Source organism: Oculina patagonica, chromosome 1, assembly GCF_052425735.1.
Source record: "Oculina patagonica isolate OP01 chromosome 1, crgOcupat, whole genome shotgun sequence".
Taxonomy (NCBI): domain Eukaryota; kingdom Metazoa; phylum Cnidaria; class Anthozoa; order Scleractinia; family Oculinidae; genus Oculina; species Oculina patagonica.
This window is the reverse complement of record NC_135758.1, coordinates 4,077,694-4,098,074: the sequence shown is the minus strand read 5'-3', so window position 1 is coordinate 4,098,074 and position 20,381 is coordinate 4,077,694. Positions and strand designations below refer to the sequence as shown.

The 20,381-nt window shown below is 41.0% G+C and overlaps 3 protein-coding genes and 1 long non-coding RNA gene across 4 annotated transcripts in view; all 4 read right to left on the bottom strand.

The window, feature by feature from the left end:
* Window positions 1-77, bottom strand: part of LOC144636177 (uncharacterized) — a 4,983-nt gene extending 4,906 nt beyond the window's left edge. Inside the window, exon 1 of the mRNA XM_078495345.1 lies at window positions 67-77. Within this exon, the coding sequence (XP_078351471.1) occupies window positions 67-77 (11 nt within the window). The remainder of the gene's footprint in view (window positions 1-66) is intronic.
* Window positions 1-9,330, bottom strand: part of LOC144648304 (uncharacterized) — a 26,144-nt gene extending 16,814 nt beyond the window's left edge. Inside the window, exon 1 of the mRNA XM_078507928.1 lies at window positions 85-9,330. Within this exon, the coding sequence (XP_078364054.1) occupies window positions 85-9,282 (9,198 nt within the window). The 5' untranslated portion in view covers window positions 9,283-9,330. The remainder of the gene's footprint in view (window positions 1-84) is intronic.
* The window catches only part of LOC144631397 (uncharacterized), a 130,749-nt gene that overhangs the window by 85,822 nt on the left and 24,546 nt on the right, over window positions 1-20,381 (bottom strand). The gene's annotated exons all lie outside the window — the stretch shown is intronic.
* LOC144636169 (uncharacterized) lies at window positions 9,598-18,581 on the bottom strand. Its single transcript, XM_078495333.1, has 6 exons — window positions 17,862-18,581; window positions 15,759-15,919; window positions 15,068-15,315; window positions 13,880-13,933; window positions 13,448-13,681; window positions 9,598-12,382 (listed from the first exon to the last, which is right to left on the bottom strand). Exons 1-6 carry the CDS (start codon window positions 18,157-18,159, stop codon window positions 9,598-9,600), a joined length of 3,780 nt encoding a protein of 1,259 aa, XP_078351459.1. The 5' UTR covers window positions 18,160-18,581.

Here is a 20,381-nt window from a genome sequence, read left to right as displayed (position 1 = left end):
TAAAGTACTCTCTGACATTTATCGGCCTGGGTGTGAAATATGAAGAGCTAGAGAACAAGCCGCTACGACACAGGCATGTCTTACCTTAAATACCCCTGACGAGGTGTCTTCTTCCCCATCTTGAGCCATTTCACCGATTTCTTTTTGCAGCAATTCAATCTTTAACCTTTGGTTTTCTCTTCTCAGTTCAGACATCTCACGTCCCGTTGATCCTATTCTTGACTGAAGCAAACTTTCATTTTCATTTGCCGAGTTCAAGGACTGTTTCAACCGCTTAACACCACGTGCCAGCTTCCTTTTGTAATCTCTAAAGCATCTATCCTGTTCTAGTTTTTCAGCCTCGAGTCTGGTGATCCGAGCTGTGGACTCCTGTAGATTCATCTTCATGTCCCAAATAAGTTTCGTTTTGGTTTTCAAATCTTCCAAGCCAGAATACACTTGCTCCTGTAGAGCTTTCTTTTGTCTATCTGCCATGACTTGTTCATTTTCCAAACGGGCTTCAGCAGATGCCAGCTCTCGTGAAAGATTTGCTTTCTCGTTCCTGGCACTTTCAAGTCGAATTGACAATAATTTTAACTCATCTTGTGTCGGTTGCACCCGAGACCTCATGTCTCCTGCCTCCCGTGTTTTTCTCTTTGCACACGACTTGAGATAGACAAACTCTTCATTTTGTTTTGACACGATAGATGTAGAAATCTCCAACTCTTTCTTTACTTCTTTTAGAGATGTCTCAAGTCGTTTCAACTCGTAACCTCTTTCCTTGTTCGCCAACGTCAATGACTCAATTTCATGGTCTCGTAGACACAATTTGCCCTCCATGCTTGCTAGAAGCGAACCTTTTAATAGCAAACTTTCTTTAGTTTCCTCCAGTGTTTTTTCTCTTTCTTCCAAGGAGTTCAGTGCTCTATGTAGATCTCCTTCAAGTTGTCTAACAGTCATTTCAAGCTTCTTCACTTTGTCTGTCTCGTCTCCAAGACATCTCTTGAGATCAATATTTTCATGCTCGAGGTCTCTGAGACGGCTTCTCGTATATTCTCCATCATTCACGCTCTTTCCAAGAGAAGTTTTCAAACTTTCTATTTCATCATCTCGTTGTTTCAATTCTCCTCTTAATCTGTCTAGAATACGTCCTGTTTCAGCTTCTTTCTGTTTCAGTAACACAGCTGATGCATCGACTTCTTTTTGCCTTTGCAGTAATTTTTTAAGCCGTTCACCCACATGTCCCATTAAGGATCCTATTTCACTGAAGTTCTTGTCTGTATTTCTGCCAATTTTTATTGGAAAGACATCCAATCGATCGTATTGTATTCGCGATGAGATACCCGTATTTCCAGCATCATTTTGTCTGTAAGTTACGAGTTCTTCAGCTATTTCTAGCTCCTTTCTCATCTGTTTCATGTTAGCGTTCAGATTTTCTATCTTCCTCTCGTAATCACAAAGCAGTTCATTCAGTCCATCGACTTCTTTTTCTTTATCATGCAATAACAATCTCTGTCGGCGAGCATTAGATTCTGATATTTCCATGGCCTTCCTTAATTCTCTTATCTCAGAACGTTCTTGTTTCAGCTCTTGAGTTAAGTCATCGATTTTAACGTCTTTTCTGCTTATGCTGCTGTAAACCTGCTGCAATTCCTGCTCTTTGCTCTTAAGAGATGTTTGTGTCGTCTCTTGCAGCTTCTCCATATCTCTTAGCTGATTCTCAAGTTCGGTTCTCGTTTCCTCCAATATTTCTTTCTCTGTTTTAGCGTTACATTTCATAACTTCAACCGCCCTTCTCAAACTATCCTTATCCGACTTTTCGCGTTTTAACTCCAGGTTTAACTCGTTAATCTTAACATACGATTGCTGCAATGCCTTCTCTTTGCTGTTTAGCGAGGTTTGCGTTTCCTCTCTCAGTTCTTCCATCTCCTGAATCTGCGTTTCCAGTTCTATTACTCTTTCCAATAGTTCTTTCTCTCTGTTAGCATTACATTCCATAACTTCAACCGAACTTCTCAGACTCGCCTTATCCGACTTTTCACGTTTCAGCTCCAGGTTTAACTCATCAATCTTAACATGGGCTTGCTCCAATGCCTGCTCTTTGCTCTTAAGCGAGGTTAGCGTTTCCTCTCTAAGGTCTTCTATCTCCTGAATCTGCGTTTCCAGTTCTATTACTCGCTCCAAAAGTTCTTCCTCCCTATTGGACTTACACTCCGTGTCAGCAATGGCTTTTTTCAAGCAGTCTTTGTCTGACCTTTCTTGTTTTAATTCCTTAATCAAGCCATCAATCTGGACATCTTTGTTGTTTAACCTGAGCTTCACCTGTTCCAATTCCTGTTCTTTCTGCATGAGAAAGGCTAATGTCGTTTGTTTCATCTCTCTCATCTTCTGTAACTGATTCTCAAGTTCGCGTATTTTCTCCAATAGTCCTTTCTCTCTAGCAGCATTAATTTCGGTAACTTCAATGGCCCTTTTAAGACACTCCTTATCTAATCTTTCTTGTTTCAACTCATGAATTAAATCATCAATCTTTTCATCTTTCTTGCTAATGTTGCGATAAGCCTCCTCCAATTCCTGCTCTTTACTCGTGATAACTGTTACCGAAGTCTCTCTCAGCTTTTCCATGTCTTTGAGCTGATTTTGTAGATTTTCTGCTCTCTTCAATTGTACTTTTAAAGTTGCTTCAGTCTGCTGTAACTTGTATTCGTTCTGTTCTAGACGCTTGCCTGTCTCCTCAACTAACATCTCCTTCTCTTCCATGCGACTCTCCAGAAAGTCAGTTCTTCCTGTCTTCAGTGTAAGCGCACCCTTTGTCTGCTCCAGATCACTTTCCGTTTGTTGAAGAGATTTTCTCAGGCCCTCTATCACTTTCTCCATTTCTTCCACTTGACGTTTTCTTTGCTGATCTCGTTCATTTTCTTGCTCATGGTTCAAGTTGTCCTTTAAGTTCGTGTTTATCTTGAGTTCATCTTTCAGATCTTGATCAATATTGTATCGTGGTCCATACTCAAGACCCCTTTGTCGAATGAATCGCCCTAAGAACTCAATTTCTTGTTCATTTTGACGAACGCGTTTTCTTAACATCTTAATATCGGAGTTCTTACTATGGCGGCTCTTTCTTGAAAGCACGCTGTCATCCCAAGCTTCACTGATTTCTTCCTGAGGAGTTTGCGATTCATTAGCAAACCTCTTTTTCGCTTCCAACGCTTCATCTTGCAAAAACTTGTTCTGATTCCGTAAGTTTTCGACTTGATCCCAGAGCTCAGTCAATAGTTGATCCTTTTCTGCTACCTTTGACAGTTCTAAGGTCAGTGTTGAATTTTCTTTCTCAAGTTGTGCTATCTGATCTTCAAGTTGCTCTATAACTCTCGACGGTTTGCCTTTTAGTTCATTTAACTGCTTAGTCTTTTCTGCTACCTTCCACAACTCCGTGTTCAGCGTAGAATTTTCTTTCCCAAGCTCCTCTAGCTGACCTTCAAGTTGTCTTTTCACCCTTGACGTTTCGCCTCGCAGTGCAGTTAGCTCACTGTCCTTGTCTGATGCCTTAGACTGTTCCACGGTCAGCCTGTAGTTTTCTTTACTAAGCTTCGATACCTGACCCTCAAGTTGCTTTATAATTCTCGACGTTTTGCCTCTTAGCTCAATCAACTCATTATCCTTTTTCGAGACCTTTGCCAGTTCTCTGTTCAGTGTGAAATTTTCTTCCCTAAGCTCAGCCAACTGCTTGTCCTTCTCTCCTGCCATTGACAGCTTTGTGGTCAGGGTGGAATTTTCTTTCCTAAGCACCGCTAGTTGATCTTCAAGTTGTTTTATGACCTTTGCCGTTTCGCCCCTTAGTTCAGTCAACTCATCACCCTTGTCTGACGCCTTGGACAGTTCCGTGGCTAGCCTGGAATTTTCCTCCGTAAGCTTAGCTAACTGATCTTCACGCTGTGTTATAGTCCTGATATTTTCGTCCTTCAGTTCGCTCAACTTGTTATCCTCATGGGACATCCTTGACAGTTCTGCGATCATTCTGGTGTTTTCAATCTCAGCCGTAGCCAGCTGTTCTTTTAGTTGGTCTATTATCATCGACTTCTCTTCTTCCAGCGTCTTGTAGTCGCTTTTAAAGGTCTGCTCGCAGTTTTTGTGGGAAGATACGTCTGTTTCCAAAGCATCGACTTGGCATCTCAATAACTTTTCACGATGATTACACAACTCCATGGACCCTTTTAATAGCTCTACTTCCTCGCGTAAATGTCCATAATCGTGTCTCTTCTTTCCCATCGCTGCCTTCTTCCTCAACTCCTTTATCGTCTCATTTAGCTCGTCAACGCGCGCGTTCAGCTGTTCATTGCATTCCCGACTATCCCTAAGGTTGTCCTCCAAATAATCAACATCATCCAACAGCTCTTGCTTCTCCGTAAGAGCGTATTCCAAGCTCTCTTCTGCGTCTTCCCACTTTTTCTCCTTTCGTTCAAAATCATTTTTTAAGTTTCTCAGTTCTCTGTCCTTGTATTCCTCCCTGGACTGTAGACGTTGCAAATCAACGTTTGTCGCTTCCATCTCCTTCTGTAAATCTTCGTTCTTCTTTCTGAACGCTTCCACTTCTTCCTGTATAACAGTGATCTGAAACAACAGCTCTGCGTTTTCTTTCCTGCTTTGCTCTTGCATCTTGTCATTATCCTTTTTGAGCAGTACTATATCCATCTCAACGTCTTCTTCGCGATCGCTGGAGGCTTTATTTCTGTTTTCAGAAGCATATTTAAATTCTACATCTAACTCTTCGATATTACCATCAAGCCTGTGAATGTTGTCCAAAAGCACTGCGACCGAATCCACTTCGCTTTTTGTAGGAAACCTTTTAAACTTGCTTCCTGTTCTTCCAGATAACCGCTGTCGTATGTCGGTAACCTTTGTATACAATTTGTTTAATTCTTCAATTGCGACTGCAACTGTTGGTCTCTCACCTTGGTCGACAATATCTGTTGTTTGATAAGTCACGTCTTCCTTGTTTTCGTTTGTTCTTTTTGAAGTCTTTGTATCATCTTCGGGTAATAGATCGATACTTCTGATGGAGTTTCTATTCCCGGAAGACGATGCACACAAACTTATGTGTTCCTCTAAGACTTCAAAAGCACCAAACAGTTCTTGAAACAGAAGATGTTCGGAGATGTTCACCACAGCTGCTATCGAACGTTCGTATTGCGTTCGCCAGCGTTCTTCTAAATGTTGGTCTTCTTTGTCGTTTATAACCAAAGCGCCTTGCTCGCAGGACTTGCGGTTTTGGAAATGCCTGTCAACTACGTTATCCAAAGCGTCCCAAGAATCTGGATCTTCATCTTCCTCCGATATTGCTTGTAAGAGCCCATCGTTGATAGCTGCCACTTCCTCGTCACAAGACGACTGCAGCGACTTGTCACTGGCTGCATCAGTAACTGAAGTGAAAGATTCGTCGAGCGTCTCTACATCAACATAGGTACTTGATTCATCGTTGTATTCCTCGACGATTTTGTTGCTCGTTGGAGATTGTGGGTTGCTCCTAGATGACGACATGCTTTCTTCAATTCGTATGTCTTCTTCAACCTCGTCAAGAAAACGGTCAAAGTCATCAATGAACTCATCCTCATTGTGTTTAGACTGTTTTACTTTTCCTTTCTCTGACAGACACCTCTTTGCAGCATAGGGAACCTGAATGGCTACTGTAGATGGTTTACCGGCTGGAGAAGCATCTTTCAATGAAACGTCAAACCTTTGAGCTATTGTTGATTCAACTGGAACTTCAACACCACCAGCAGCCCTTACGTCACTAGCACTCGTCTTATTATCTTCGTCGCAGTCGCTCTCATTTGCAGTAGTTACGTGTAGAGCATATGGCTCATCAAATGCTAACTTTGGCTTAAACTCTTCGCCAACATTTAAGACTTTTTCGTCGATCTGAGTTAATGATATATCTTGATGGCCAGTAGATGAACCTAAGTCATAAAACGAACCCCAAGAGTCGAGTCCTTCGCTTAAATCATCCTCTGTACCTTCTTCAAATACGTGTTTGCCATGTTTTATTTCAAGGGCACATGCTTGGTCATTGGGTGATTCGACTTGTTCAGCCCTAACCATGGTATTGTCATCGAGACTTTCATTTTTACGTGGAAAAGGAAAACTATCGTTATGCCCCTGAGGTGATGTTGGTGTGGACGCCTCAGCAACTGAAGGTGACCTTGCATCAAGTTCTGTAAGTTGGTTGTCATCTACTTCATTCCTTTGATTTGATCTTTTCGTGTCGATATTAAAGGCGTCCAGAGCTCCATAGATAAGTTGTTCTTTCCCGTAAGTGACACCAGGATCATCAGATGACAGCACATCAGTAAATGAACCCCAATGACGAAATTTATCACCAGCATCAGCAATGGAATGTGATTTCCTAACTTCTGTGTTTTCTTCGCCATGCAGATCTTGTATCTTGCTGTCAGAAGACGCAACCCTATCTCTAGACAAGGAACCATCTGCTCGTTCTGTTTTTGTACCAACAATGCTTTCTTCCATTTCCAAGTCTTCTTCAACTTCGTCTAGAAAGTCGTCAAACTCGGCAATGAAGTCATCTTCTTCAGAAGTATTGTTTGCAATTTTCTGTGAATTGAATGTGCGCTTGCCATGGGTGGTACGAGGTAAACTGCTTTGAAGATCACTGTTGGTCACCATTTCTACATTGGTTGAAGGAAAGGCTGCATCTTTCACGGGAGCGGCCTTTTCCAAATCCTCAGGTAGTTCACTATTGTCTTCGCTTTCAGCTGATGAAGCGAGGCGTCGTTCATGCAGGGGCGAAGATCCTTCCGATAACGATTCGCTTGCGGCACCTAATTGCTGTTCAAGGTTAACCTCCTTATCGATGCCATGATCACATCGATCGTTTACTTTGTTTTCAGTCTTCTCCATTTCAGTTTTAGTTTCACAGACATCCACTGACGCTTCTTTCATTGAGATGTCCACATCATCACGTTCTACAAATGTTGACAGGCGTTCTGTATTTGCTTCGCTATGAAGATTTTGCATTTTGCTGTCAGACGACTCAACCTTAGCTCTCGACAAAGCACCATCTGCTTGTCGACTGTCCCCTACGATAATAATGCTTTCAATCGCCTTTTCTTTAGAAGAACTTTCTTCACTTTGAGTGTTTTCATCCAATGATACTTGTGTTCTCTTATACGAGGCATCCAGTTCCGTGGGTTGAGACTCGCCTAGCACTTTCATTTTAGCAAGAGGTCCTTCCATGCTACACGCAGCATTAGAAACTTCATCTGTCTTATGTACGTCTTGATCATGATAGAAGGGCTTTGCATCTGACCCTGGAACCAACTTCTGTTCACCATTAATTTCCAAATTTTCATTGTTGCTACAAGCTTTATATTCAGAGGAACGTTCACTTCTGCCACCGCAGACGTCAGAGTAAAGTACACCATTAAACAAACCCAAGTAATCAAGTCTTTTGCTTGTATCAATACCTGGATGCACATTTCTAACCAAAAAGTTGTTCTCCACATCTTCACTATTATCTGATGAAGCTGAAGGGCTATAATGCACTGTTGCTTTGGACTCCACAACCAGTTTGTCGCATGTCCCACTGTCTGTATTGTCTGTATTATCTTTTTGGATCTCTTCAAGTGACGGCGACAGTTTTATGCAAGAGTTTCCGTCTTCGATTGGCCCGCTGGGTTTTTCTGTAGATTCGTCCGTTTTAATATCTGCAGAGGCAAATATCTTCCTTTCATTGGAGTTGCCGGATGGCAACAAATCACGAAACGACCCCGATGAGACAGGCTCATCGGTTGTATTAGCGATTGAATACGAGTTTCTGTCTTCGTTTTCTTCGCTTATTTCATCTTGCACTGCAATGGCACATGCATCATGATCGGCCAATGACTTTGAGGTTGTGCCTGGACCCAATTCTTTTTCTTCGTTGCCTTCTGTTACTGTAATCGGGAGGCTGTCTTTCTCCCCAAGAGTGCTCGAGTCCAAAAGAACGTCATGTTCTTCTGTTTTTGTACAATCAATATTGTCTTCCATTTCTAAGGCTTCTTCAACTTCGTCCAGAAAGTCGTCAAACTCGGCAATGAAGTCGTCTTCCGCAGCACGTTTGTTTGCAATTTTCTGTGAATTGTATACGTGCTTGTTGGAAGTGGTACGTGGAGAATACTTTTGGAGATCTCTGTTAGCCAACTTTTCTAAATTAGTTGACGTGAAGGCGGCTTCCACAAAGAAACACTTTGGTTTCTCATGTAGCTCACCATTGCTGTCATCTTCAGCTGTTGAAGCAAGAAGGCTCGATTCATGCAGTGGCGAAGTTCTTTCTGGCAATAAAGATGCGCTTGCGGTACTTGGTGGCTGTTTGAGCTCTATTACTTCCTCATCAATGCTGTGATCGCATTCATTGTTTACTTTGTTTTCACTCGTTTTCGTTTCAGTGTTAGTTTCGCAGACATCCAAAGACTCTTGATCTTTCATTGCGATGTCAGTCTCGTCACGTTCTACGACTGGTAAAAAACGTTCCTCATTCTCCTCGGAAAATGGCTCCTTCAAAGAGACATCATCAATTTCCGCCTCTTTTTCTTGTTCCAGAAAACCATCTTGCTCGCAGTTTAGGAGATTGACTTCTTCGCAGACAATAGAGAATGAGTTAGGGTCAGATGAGCGGCGGCTAACTTCTTCATAGATTATCTCCACTTCCACCTTTTCACCTTCACCTCCGTCAGTGCCAACACCGCATTGTTGTAAAAGAGCCTCTTGTATTCCTCTTGGTAAATTGTTGAAGCTCATGTCGCAACCATTACTCCTTAAATTGACTTCATCTTCATTATATTTTCTTTTCAAATGCTGAACGACTTCCTCAGCCTCGTAATCAAGAGGTAAGGATTTGTCTTCATCAAACGGAACTTGGCCCTCTTCACTCTGAAAATTTTCTTCTACGTCCTGTATTGAGGAATCCATATCTTCAAATATTATTCCACCTGCATTTTCAGGCGACTGGAAAAACGATTGTAATCCACTTGGGGTAACAACTTCCTCGTAATAGAGAGGGGATGATTTCCCATCAAAAGGTATTTCTTCACTCTGCACATTTTCTTCTTCTTCCTGTATAGACGAGTCCATATCGTCAGATTTCGGATCATTCTCTGCGATATCAGGCGTCGGGAAAAACGGTTGTAATCCACTCTGTAAAACAACTTCCTCGTACTCGAGAGGGGATGATTGTTCGTCAATAGGGATCCCATCAAAAGGTATATCTTCACTCTGCACATTTCCTTCTTCTTCCTGTATAGACAAGTCCATATCGTCAGATATCGGATCATCCTCTGTGATTCAGGCCTCGGGTGAAACGGTTGTTCCACTCTTACAACTTCCTCGTAGTCAGAGATTCTCGTAATAGAGATATTTTCCTCCACATTTTCTTCTTTTCCTTTAGCAGTCCATTCTCATTCGTCACCCTCTTGATTCAACCTTGGGTGAAACGGTTGATCCACATTATAACAACTTCCTCGTAGTCAGAGGAGAAGTTCTCGTCATAGAGATATCTTCACTTTCACATTTTCTTCTTTTTCCTGTATAGACGAGTCCATTCGTCAGATTCGGATCATCTTCTCGATATCAGGCGTCGGAAAAACGGTTGTATGTACTCGGCGTAACAGCTTCCTCGAAGTCGAGAGGAGATAATTTCCCGTCAAAAGAGATCCCGTCAATAGAGATATCTTCACTCTGCACATTTCCTTCTTCTTCCTGTATAGACGGATCACCCTCTGCGATATCAGGCGTCGGGAAAAACGGTTGTAATCTACTCGGCGTAACAGCTTCCTCGAAGTCGAGAGGAGATGATTTCCCGTCAACAGAGATCCCGTCAATAGAGATATCTTCGCTCTGCACATTTCCTTCTTCTTCCTGTATAGACGGATCACCCTCTGCGATATCAGGCGTCGGGAAAAACGGTTGTAATCTACTCGGCGTAACAGCTTCCTCGAAGTCGAGAGGAGATGATTTGCCGTCAACAGAGATCCCGTCAATAGAGATATCTTCACTCTGCACATTTCCTTCTTCTTCCTGTATAGACGGATCACCCTCTGCGATATCAGGCGTCGGAGAAAACGGTTGTAATCCACTCTGCATAACGTCCTCGTAGTCAAGAGGAGATGATTTCCCGTCAATAGAGATATCTTCACTCTGCACATTTTCTTCAGATATCGGATCACCCTTTTCGATATCAGGCGTTGGGAAAAACGGTTGTAACCCACTTGCTGTTAGCCTTCCAGATGGCTTTCGGACTAATGGAGAAGGTTTGTTGGTTGCAGGGCAGCTGTCTTGTATAGCATTGAGATCATCATTGCCATAGCTTTCATCGCTCTCCAATGTCATTTCAATGTCATCACCATATTCCATATTCATTTCACCATATTCAAATTCTTCCATAACTTTGCTGCCATCAGGATATCCGTGTTGTAACTGCTTGTCTTTGGAATACGTCGAGACTTCCCTATCATCAACGCAGGGACGCACAGGTTCGTCGAAAGCGTCGCAGCCGCCATCATATTGATCGAAATTATTGGTTTTCATCTCCGTGTCGTCTTCAGGGGAGATAAGGTGTTGAGCCATCTCACTGAATTCCGCATCTAAGCCCTCTGGTGCTGAATCCAGCGTGTTGGTATTTGTTGTAAAGAGGTCAGGCTTTTTTAGTTGTACACTGGCCTTGTCAGCGCCTTGGGAAAGCTCCTTGTCAGAAGAATAGCTACCCATGATCTCTTGAACGCTTTGGTCACTGGTAGGTTCCTTTGGTGCGTGGCTCATCACAACACGACCGTCATTTTCACATTGTTGGTCTACAGCCATCTCTCCTTGTAATGAACATGCATCATCATATTCCGTACTAACTGAAATTGCCTCCCAGCCATGTGAAAGGAATTGCTTTTCTGCAGGCTCACCATCGCCCTGCAGGTCGCTCTGTGGTTGGATTTCTAACTCTTCCCCAATACTAAAGAGTTCTTCTGATACGTCTTTCAAGGTGTCCTCTTTCTCCAAGCAATCGACCTCAACGTCATCCGAGGCAAACTCCTCGACCATCTTATTGTCCTCAAAGATACGTTTTTGCTTTTCATCTGAATGGTTGGATGCCTTTGAATACTCTTTAACAGATCCAATGGATGATTTCTTTTCTAATTCTTCTTTAACGGAACCATTGGTACCGGCCTCCAGTTCATTATCTTTTTCAAAAATGAATGATCTTTGTTTTAAGGTCTCGCCCTCTTTTGAGCCAAGTTCTGGCATGTCAAGTGCAGAAGTGTTGCTTTCCAAAACTATTTTCTTCCCAACTACCTCAGAAGTGTCGAAATATTCATCTTCAAGTGCTTTTCGTTTCTCACTGGTTAAATTTGCCTGGAGGTCATGTAAATTTATTGACGAGTGTCCTTCTGCTGTATCGTCATCACCTGCTTTATCTGAAGCGCCATGTTCTATTTCGTCACCATCACAATTTTCAGTGAACTGGGTGTTTTGTTGTTCAGTCCGATTGATGTCGTGGGGCTTTTCAGAATTTCCTTGTTGTGGAGCACTGGAAACGCGTGCGGGTTGATTATTTACACAATCAGAGGACTCCAGATTTTCGTTAGGTTCTGTTGAGTTCTTAGCTCTCAGTTTTTCAAGTTTTCGAGCAGCTTTGCGTTTTTCCTTTTCGATCTTTTTTCGCTCCCTTTGTTCCAACTTCTCTTTTTTGATAGCTTTTTTCTTCATTCTCTCCAGACGCCTCTGTTCTTTTCGCTCCTTCTCCAGCTGCCTCACACTGGTATATTCTTTAATCTCGTGGGGCTCGTACAAAATTTGATTTGATAAGTCCTCATTTGAACAACTTTTGGTTTCAGGATCTCTAAATTTCTCATCCTCTTCGCACTCTGTTACATTCTTGACAACAGGATTTTCCTGGCTTTCAGGGTTCTCGTTTAGCAAAATCCGTAACTTCTCCAGTCTGCCTTGAATTTTCTTCTTTCTCTTATCACTTTTCTCCTTCCACTTCTTTTCATCGCGCTCCCGTCTTTCGGCAATCTTATCTAAGCGTTTTAGATCTTCGTTGAGTTGTTCGTGTCTTTGTCTCATCTCGTTTATTTCATTTGTTATGCGTTCTTCTCTCGCCTGGCTCTGTTTGATCTCTTCTCGTATCATGTCCAGATATTCATAAGCTTCTTTGTTTTCCTCAGCAAACTGTGCTTTAAGCTGTCTTGACTTTTCGTCCAGAGCAGCAATTTTTCTTTCCCCTTCGCTGGACACCGTCACAGAGCTACAATCGAACTCTTCCTCGCTTGCTGATTTTTCGTCCATATTGGCATCATCTTTTACGACGTTCTTATTTTCGTCGATATCGTATTCTGTTTCTTTTCTAACTTTTTCTCTTTCCCTAGATAAAAATAACATATATTGACCCACTTGACATGCAACATAACATTAGTTCCAAGTGTCCCATTAATTGGCCTAGAGCCCAACACGTGATCTCTAAAGATCTGCAAATAACTGCCAAAAATACCGGTCCGCTCTAGTCGTACGTCAGACAATAATTTGCTTTAGTCAACTCTTCCTTTACGGACACCTCCACAAGACCTCGTGTTGGTCCCGTTCCTACCGTTTTTTAGTCATTTCACCGTACCTAAACGCTCTCTAAGATAGAAACCTCTCTCGCCGAAGGTGCCCCTTTTAGACAAAGTTGACTGTACAGTGCAACTCTCTCTTAGCATAGACCTCTATAACACGGACCCCTCTCTAAGACGGACAGTTAAAGCTGGTTCCTTAAGTGTCCCTTTTAGAGAGAGTTGACTGTATTCTCCTAATTCGTAGTCGTGTCCCCTATTATAAAAAAATGTCAGAGACGGATTTAAAATTCCTGCTAGACCTATCTCGTCCTTAGAGCCTGCTTCTCTTTTTAATTTGGTCAGCACCAAGAACGCGGACTCTGCCCATTCCTAGACCTGTTCAAATCTGATTGGCTGATAATCAAAAAATAAGCATTCTGCACGGCTGAACTAGCCAGATAAGTGTTCTTAGTGCTGATCACGAGAAAAGTGGGCTGAAAAAAAGAGATTGCTTCAACTGATGCCAAAACAGAAATCCGCGGTAAGGCAATCATTTATTAAGTCTTGCATATCAGTTATCTCTCTTCGCCAACGGCTAAGGTAGATAATTGATAAGTTCCAACTTCGCCCTGGAAAGTCGCTATTTTTTTCCCATTCTCGTCCAGTAAGTGTTAAATGGCGGAATTATAACACGAGAGTAAATTATTAACATCTTTACTGAAAATCCTTTAAAACTCTGCCGTTTACCATATCTCTAGCTTATAAAGCATATTTTGAAAAAAAATTTCGCATCAAAACTTTTTCTTAGCATTTTATTGTCCTCAAGCTCAAACTAGCTGACTTTTTTTGTATTTGGGTAAACCAAAAATGCTCTGTGATCTTACTCAATACGTTACCTGGCCTCGTCGCGTAGCAACAGCAAAGCCGCCATTGCGTCAGCGTGTTCCTCGTCTGTCATGTCCGCATTCATGACACTTAGGTCTGCAACTATTTTGTCCAACTCGTCCGCAACAAAATCGGTGCAGATATCTTGAGGTGCTTGGTATGTGTTAACTGAGGGGTCCTCGTGGATGTCTTTATGGCCACCTTCAGGTTCAGACATGGTCGAAGTGGCACCTTTTGGGGCATTCCTAAAGCAAAAAAGTAAACAAGAAATTGTAGCAATGTGTTTTGCTTCTATTAAACAACAACAAGGTTTATTTGAACTGTAAATTTTACAAATAACATTTTAAACAAACAAAAACGAGCCAATCAATTGTATAACTGCGTAGCAGACAAGTGTGAAATGTGAAGCGTGAAAAGAAGCCCTGCTCGAAAGCAATACTTACTTTTCATCTTCGACTGCCTTGGCTGCTTTCTGTTCCCGAAGCCGTCTGTGTTCCCTGCAAAACGTGGTACAACATAAATCATTAGCGAGAGCTTACCCGCTCAGTACTTTTGGGGTAATTCACTCTTTTGCCTGATCTGTTGTTCGATACGGAATTATTGGGTATCTATCCCAGAGTTGTTATAATAATAATAAAAAAAAAAAAAAAAAAAAAAAAAAAAAAAATGTTTTATAGATACTTATTGGGTATAAATAAATAAAAAAAAAAAAAAAAGAATAAAATAAAATTAAAAAATATATATATATAAAAAAAGGTTCTATTATAAAAATTTTCGAGAAATAGGAAAAGAGATAAGTCTGAGAACGTTCGTTCTGAAAGGCTTGATGGTGCTACGACTTGTGCACGGATCTAAGTCGCATTACTAAAATATGCCGAAGTACAATCGATTTCTAGTTCCGCAATGTGGAGTGCACTTATCGCGTGGCATGGCCGTCGTCTAAAAAAATCCTTCCTTCTGGTTACACCAACTTTGCATAACATTATTCTCTGCCAGAGGCGGCGGAGCGTTTTAGAACGTGAGGGTGCTGAGACTATCCCAAAAAACCGGGCAGGTTTCCATATGTAGAAGCAACGTTTGTTCCGTTCTAGCCGCAGCTGAGCAGTTTCTAGACCGTAGATTTTCGAAGATTATTCGACTGCTGCTCGAAGGCCAAACGAATGTTTCCAATCATTTTTTGAACTTTTCCGAAGATAAACGAAGTTTCCCGATGATTTCCAAGCAAGTTTAGAAGATGTTTAAACTCACTCATGAGACGGAATATCTGGACAAATTAATTTCACGCTGCGCTCGCGATATTTTTGGCACTAAAACCTAGAGGCTGACCACCCCACCCCCCCCCCCCCCCCCCCCCCCCCAAAAAAAAAATTCGTTTGGGGGCGGGGGGGGGAGTACTGCCCCCTGCTCCGCCGCCTATGTAAATCTCACTTGAGCTTTCAAAATGAAAACAAGTACCCCTGCTGCTAAAATGAATTATTTCTAAGGTATTTTGATTGACATCATGAAGCAGAATTATGTTGTAAGGTGCGAGGCAAATTTTTATTGAGGACAGAAAGAACACGCGTGGAAGGCAAATATCACGATTTCTCCTTTCAAGATTTAATCTAAGGACTTAAGTGAGTATTTCTTACTTGACTGCTCCTCTCAGCCATGGTGGTACATTTGGCATCGCTTGCTCGTCACTGGAGATTGAGTGGCGTTCAAAGTCATCTTCAAACTCACTGCCACTTATGTTTGATTCTGCTCCTGTCAAGAGATCTTCATCGTCTATGCGTGCGATGTTACATTCAAAATCTGGTGTGACTTCATCTGTTCTCGCCGCTGAAGACGAGTCACTCGCCAATGCTTCATTACGCGGTTCTTTTTCATCTTTGGAGACCTGTGTTTTACACCATTTTAAAAAGCTTGGTGTAAGAATTCAGTGGCTCTTAACCCCCCCGGCCTTGGGGGGGGGGAAAAAAGGCCCCCCCGCTTTTTTTTTTTTCCCCCCCCCCCCCCCCCCTTTTCCCCCCCCCCCCTTCCCCCCCCCACCATTTCCCCCCCCCAAACACAAAAGACCCCTCCGGAGGAGAGAGGCTCTTAACTCTTAAACTTTACTCTGGCTCATATCAAACACCATATCAAATTTTAAAAAAACTTTACGTAGTACTGGACTGTCAATAGCAGGAATATACATTTTCCCTGTTCATTAAAAAGGTGGATTTTTAAATGCAAATGTTCCGTCTTTACGGAGTAAAACGAACTAACTCTTCCAAGCTAAGGGTATTTGAAAAAGTAAAATTCTGGTTTCTATTTCGATTATTAGAGTAGCTTATTATGTACCTGCGTTGTCTCTAATGGAGTAAGGTGTCTCGGTATTCGCCGCCTCACTTGTGGAGTCGATTCGTTACCAGGCTTACGACTGCTGCCTTTAGCTGCGCTTGGGGGGCTGGTACCAGTTTTAATCCTGGCTTGTCTCCCTTGAGATTCTTGTAGATTAATACCTATTAATATTTTAAAAATATTTAAATTTCTTTTTAAACTTGGTCCAGTTCATAATAACGTTATGAACATTACAAGAATGCAATAAAAATGGGGGTCACTGTGCTTGTTTTTGTTCAACGTGGATAGACATTGTAGGAAATATACGACACTCGAGCTTTATTTCATTCTCGTACCCATATCCCTTTCGTTTCTCTTAGCCGGCGCCAAGCCGGCTAAAACAAAAGGGGTATAGGGACGAGAATGGCTTATTTTAAGAATTCTAGTCTGTGTACAGCCGTCCCGCTCGAAATTCCAGAGAATAAAAGACTATTATTTCTAGAACTTTTTTTTCTTGCATTAACCCTTTCACTCCCATGGGAAATACCACATTTTTGTAAAACGGTAACTTTGGACCTGAAGACCACATACTATATCTCATTTAAATGTTATTGTTTGTGGCAAGTCATAAATCATACTAACAGACCCAGAGGAAGTCACTGTTTTAATTCAAAAGGTGACAAAACTAAAAAAAAAGATTAAAAAATAACTCATTCCTCCTATATTTTGGGTATACCCCTAAACTATAGCTTAATTTGCAGCTCTTAATGCGTGGGTTGTTGTCAGATATTAACTTGATTTTAAAATTGAAAGAGGAAAAAGTTGCAAAAGTTATAGGGGTGGTTAATCAGGTCTCATATGCTAGAGGGTATGATTTTATGCTTTAAAAAGACAGATCTGTTCAAGACCATTTTCCTGACCAAACTTTATACAAATTGACCAAATATTGAGCATGTAATGGCATCTTGTGCCATTTGGCACTCTTGGGAGTGAGAGGGGTTAAAGTATTTAAGAATTTTGAACAAAATCGACTTTGCTCTAACATTATAAAACATTTTCTTTGAAGAGGAATTAAGATTATGTAAAAAAAGTAATATTTGCTGCGTGCGCACATTAACAGCACTACCTAGATACATGTTTTTTACAGCGTTTCAAAAATATCTTCTGAGAATTTCAATTTTTTTCCAAATCGTGATATGTTGTACCCAACCGTATGACGTTTAAACTAATCGATTAAAAAAATGGGGGTCACCGTGCTCGTTTAGAAGAAAACGGCCATTAATTTCCTTGTCTTTTTTAGACTAAAGGAAATCTCATGATGTTCTGTGTGCACGCGCGCTCGTGCGCTCGCTAATGAAAGATGCATATTTCCCCGCGCAAAGCCACAAGACGGGGGGAAGAATGGTGAAGAGGCACACTCAGTACACTCTCTTCCCCATTCTTCTCACGGGTTTTCTACAAAAATTTTACAGCGGGAAGGTCAGCGGGAAGCAGGAGGGAAGCTACAAAAACTTTTTTATTGCCGTTTTATCGTTGATAATTCTTATAACTTAACCGCACCACACAATAAAAAAATAATGTCAAGTCAACTATTAAACACGGGGAAAATATCCGGCTTTACCAGAATTTTAAAACATGGAAAAATATAACTGCAAGAACTTCAAAAATTACTACTCGAGATGTACAGGGAGTAGTGATCAGCCTTCGTCCGTTTTCCGTTTTGTTTTGTTTTGCTTTGTTTTGTGTTGTCGGTGTTTTTTTTAATATAAAGTATTTACCCTATACTTTGGAAATGTTTTCTAATTTGAGCCAAGACATTGTTTCTGAGTTTTCAGTTCACGCCCCCGCCCAACTGCAAAATGCCAACCTTTAGAATTTCTTCTGTTCGTAATTAATTTTAAAGCTGATTTTCAAATTAGAAAAAAGCTTTTTTTCTTAAATAGCAAATTAAAATACACGCATCGAATAAAATCGAAGATAAAACATCACAAGAATTAAAACCCGAAAGAAAAATCGTTCAGAATGAACATAACTTAACATGATCGCCAAGCTAACTGCTTAGTCTACAAATTTTCCAATGTCATGATCCATCGTAAAAGGTAATACACATATTTAACACAGTACCTGAGTCTCTTCCCAAAGGTTTTTCTGCCTTTACAATAGCCACGGGAAGTTTCTTCTTGTCAATCTTGTTCTTTTTCTGATTGACCACGATCGGAATCCGTGATGGTCGCTTGTTTTGAAGCTTGTCCGCCGAATCCCTCGGTAAGCGTTGTTTTTTGTCGCCTTCATCCTCTGACGAGGAACTTTTGTCACTGTCACTGCTCAACCGAGTCACTCGGACTGGGATTTTAGATTTTTGTTTCAGTGGAGGAAGGCGGTCCTCATCATTATCAAACTCGCGGCTAAGCCACGATGCCATCTCGTTTTACGCGCGGATTTGGGTTCAACGAGAACTCTAACTTTAAAAAACTTTTTTTGTGTTAATTTTGTTTTTGTTTTTTTTGTTTTTTTTTTCTGTTTTATGAATTTTCTCTTCAATTTGACCAAGAAAAATATAACAATTCTCTTGCTCCGAAACTCGATACTGTTCGCACCGATCGCAGAAGCAAATGATTTAGTTTTTCTACCAAATCCATGGAAACTGCTTTTGAGTTTTTCGTCATAAACAGCAAGAACATCTTCGATTGCTCGCGCACCGGAACACAAAAACTCAAAATATATTTGTAAATCTGGTTACCTTAAAACTTTGAAAGTATAACCTTGTAGCAAAATTTATAGAACGAAATATATACGATTAAACTCAAGGGTTTTTTTTTCTATCATAGCATGCAAAGATTTCGTTGTACGATGAATTGAAAGCGAACTTTAGAGGCTTTGCGTCAGAAAAGTAAAACATTGACCAACGAATCAAAAACAATAAAAAACTCACTCTCTTTTGCAACTTTAACATCGTAGTAATCAAGGCCGTATTAATCCAATTGCCGTCAATTCAAAAGTAAAAGTAAAACAAAGCTACCTTCGAAAAATGTCATTCTCTTGTGAAACTACTGCAGTGTGTGGATCGAGTTTAATAGTACTGGTGAATGTCCAGGCGAGCTTGCAGAATACAATTTGCAGCTTTCATTGAATGAACTTGGCCTTGTTATTTCTTCAAGGTAAAGGTTGACATCAAAATTGTACACTTTGAGCTTTGGGACGAAGCTGTATTTGATTCAGATAACGAAACAGGATCTGACAGCGTTCTTTTTATACTCATGACCGCCATATTAAATTTCCGGCTGCACTTCTTCGACTAGCCACATCCCACCAGTAAACCGGACCGTAAGATGATGAAATTCCTTCCTCCTGAATGATACTTTGTTTCTACTGGCGCTGATAACATCCTTAGGGCTGTGTAAAAGCCAAAAAGGAAAATACGCCGTTGGAGAAAATCGTCAACTAAATTTTTGACTCTCGGCTGGGAGTTTTGGGACAAGGAAAAAATACTAGGAGGGGAGGGGTAAGAAGAGAGACTCCTATTTCTGGAGGTGCTAAGGTTGTTGTTGCAGCAGAGAAATGCCGGATATTTTAACTGAGATGACAGAGTTTTTCCTGTAAGGTCCTGTAATGCTGAAACTGAATCCAGCCTTAGCATTTCAGGATCTGTAGAGTCTTATGCCCTTCTTTATTTGCACTTTTACAGAAGATCTCCCCCCGCTTGGGGGCGATACTATCAACAACAACTTTTACGTCTTACAAGACCTCGTCTGCGAACCCATTTATTCATGGGTTTTACCTAAATTTGAATGAAATTTTGAAAGGTTTAAAGAAGGGATTTAAGAAAGAAAAAAGTTTTTGAAACCCCACCAGATAGTTGACCCCCAGTCCCTAGGCATAAATAGATTGTGCTCGGCAACTTTTGAGCAACTTTTAGCGTTTTGAGCAACTTTTTGTAGTACCAGCAACCTAGGGCAACTTTTGCCTTCCTTGGCAACTTTTGAGCAACAAATTGATATAAAACCGATCCAAACCACAAAAAGTCGTTTCATTTCGAAGGATTTTATTAAAACTGGTTTTATCAAAACTGATTTTGTTAAAACAAAGGATATACAATAAAATGACAATAAAATAACACTTGCTTTACGCCCACGAAATCTGGACAGCGGCTATCTATCTAACGGGCGCTTAAATCCATATAACAATATCTCATATAACAATGGCTTTTTGGCCTCTTTTAATGATTGTAAGAATATTTAATGAAAATGTTTAAATGGCAACAAACAAACAAACAAACACGTTTTGAGTATTTATCTAAAGCAAAACGTCTCTGGAGTGCAAGCAACTTATCTAAATTTTGGTGGCAACTTTTTGATATTTGAGCAACTTTAGAGCAACTTTTGGGTATATTGTGAAGCAACTTTTCCTGAATTTACTAGCACAATCTATTCATGCCTACCAGTCCCCCACGCCAGAGCACTCCAGGTCAACCATAGTGGAGTTGTTGTCCGAGTCTAGCAAGAAACTATATTGCGCTAAATAAATTAATATATGGACAGGAACTCCTGTATATGGAGCATTTCCTTGGTTTTTGAGGTGATTCTTACATATTCTTGGAGGGGGCGTCCATTAGACACGGGGCGTTTATTAGAGGGGGGCGTCTAA

What these genes read in the sequence shown, in the direction of transcription:
- LOC144636169 (XM_078495333.1), bottom strand. Translation starts at nt 18,159, where the DNA reads ATGGCATCGTGGCTTAGCCGCGAGTTTGATAATGATGAGGACCGCCTT. An exon ending in AAGGCAGTCGAAGATGAAAA is followed by an intron (nt 13,682 to 13,879) that starts GTAAGTATTGCT and finishes TTTTTGCTTTAG; the next exon opens with GAATGCCCCAAAAGGTGCCA. An exon ending in TTGCTACGCGACGAGGCCAG is followed by an intron (nt 12,383 to 13,447) that starts GTAACGTATTGA and finishes ATTTTTATCTAG; the next exon opens with GGAAAGAGAAAAAGTTAGAA.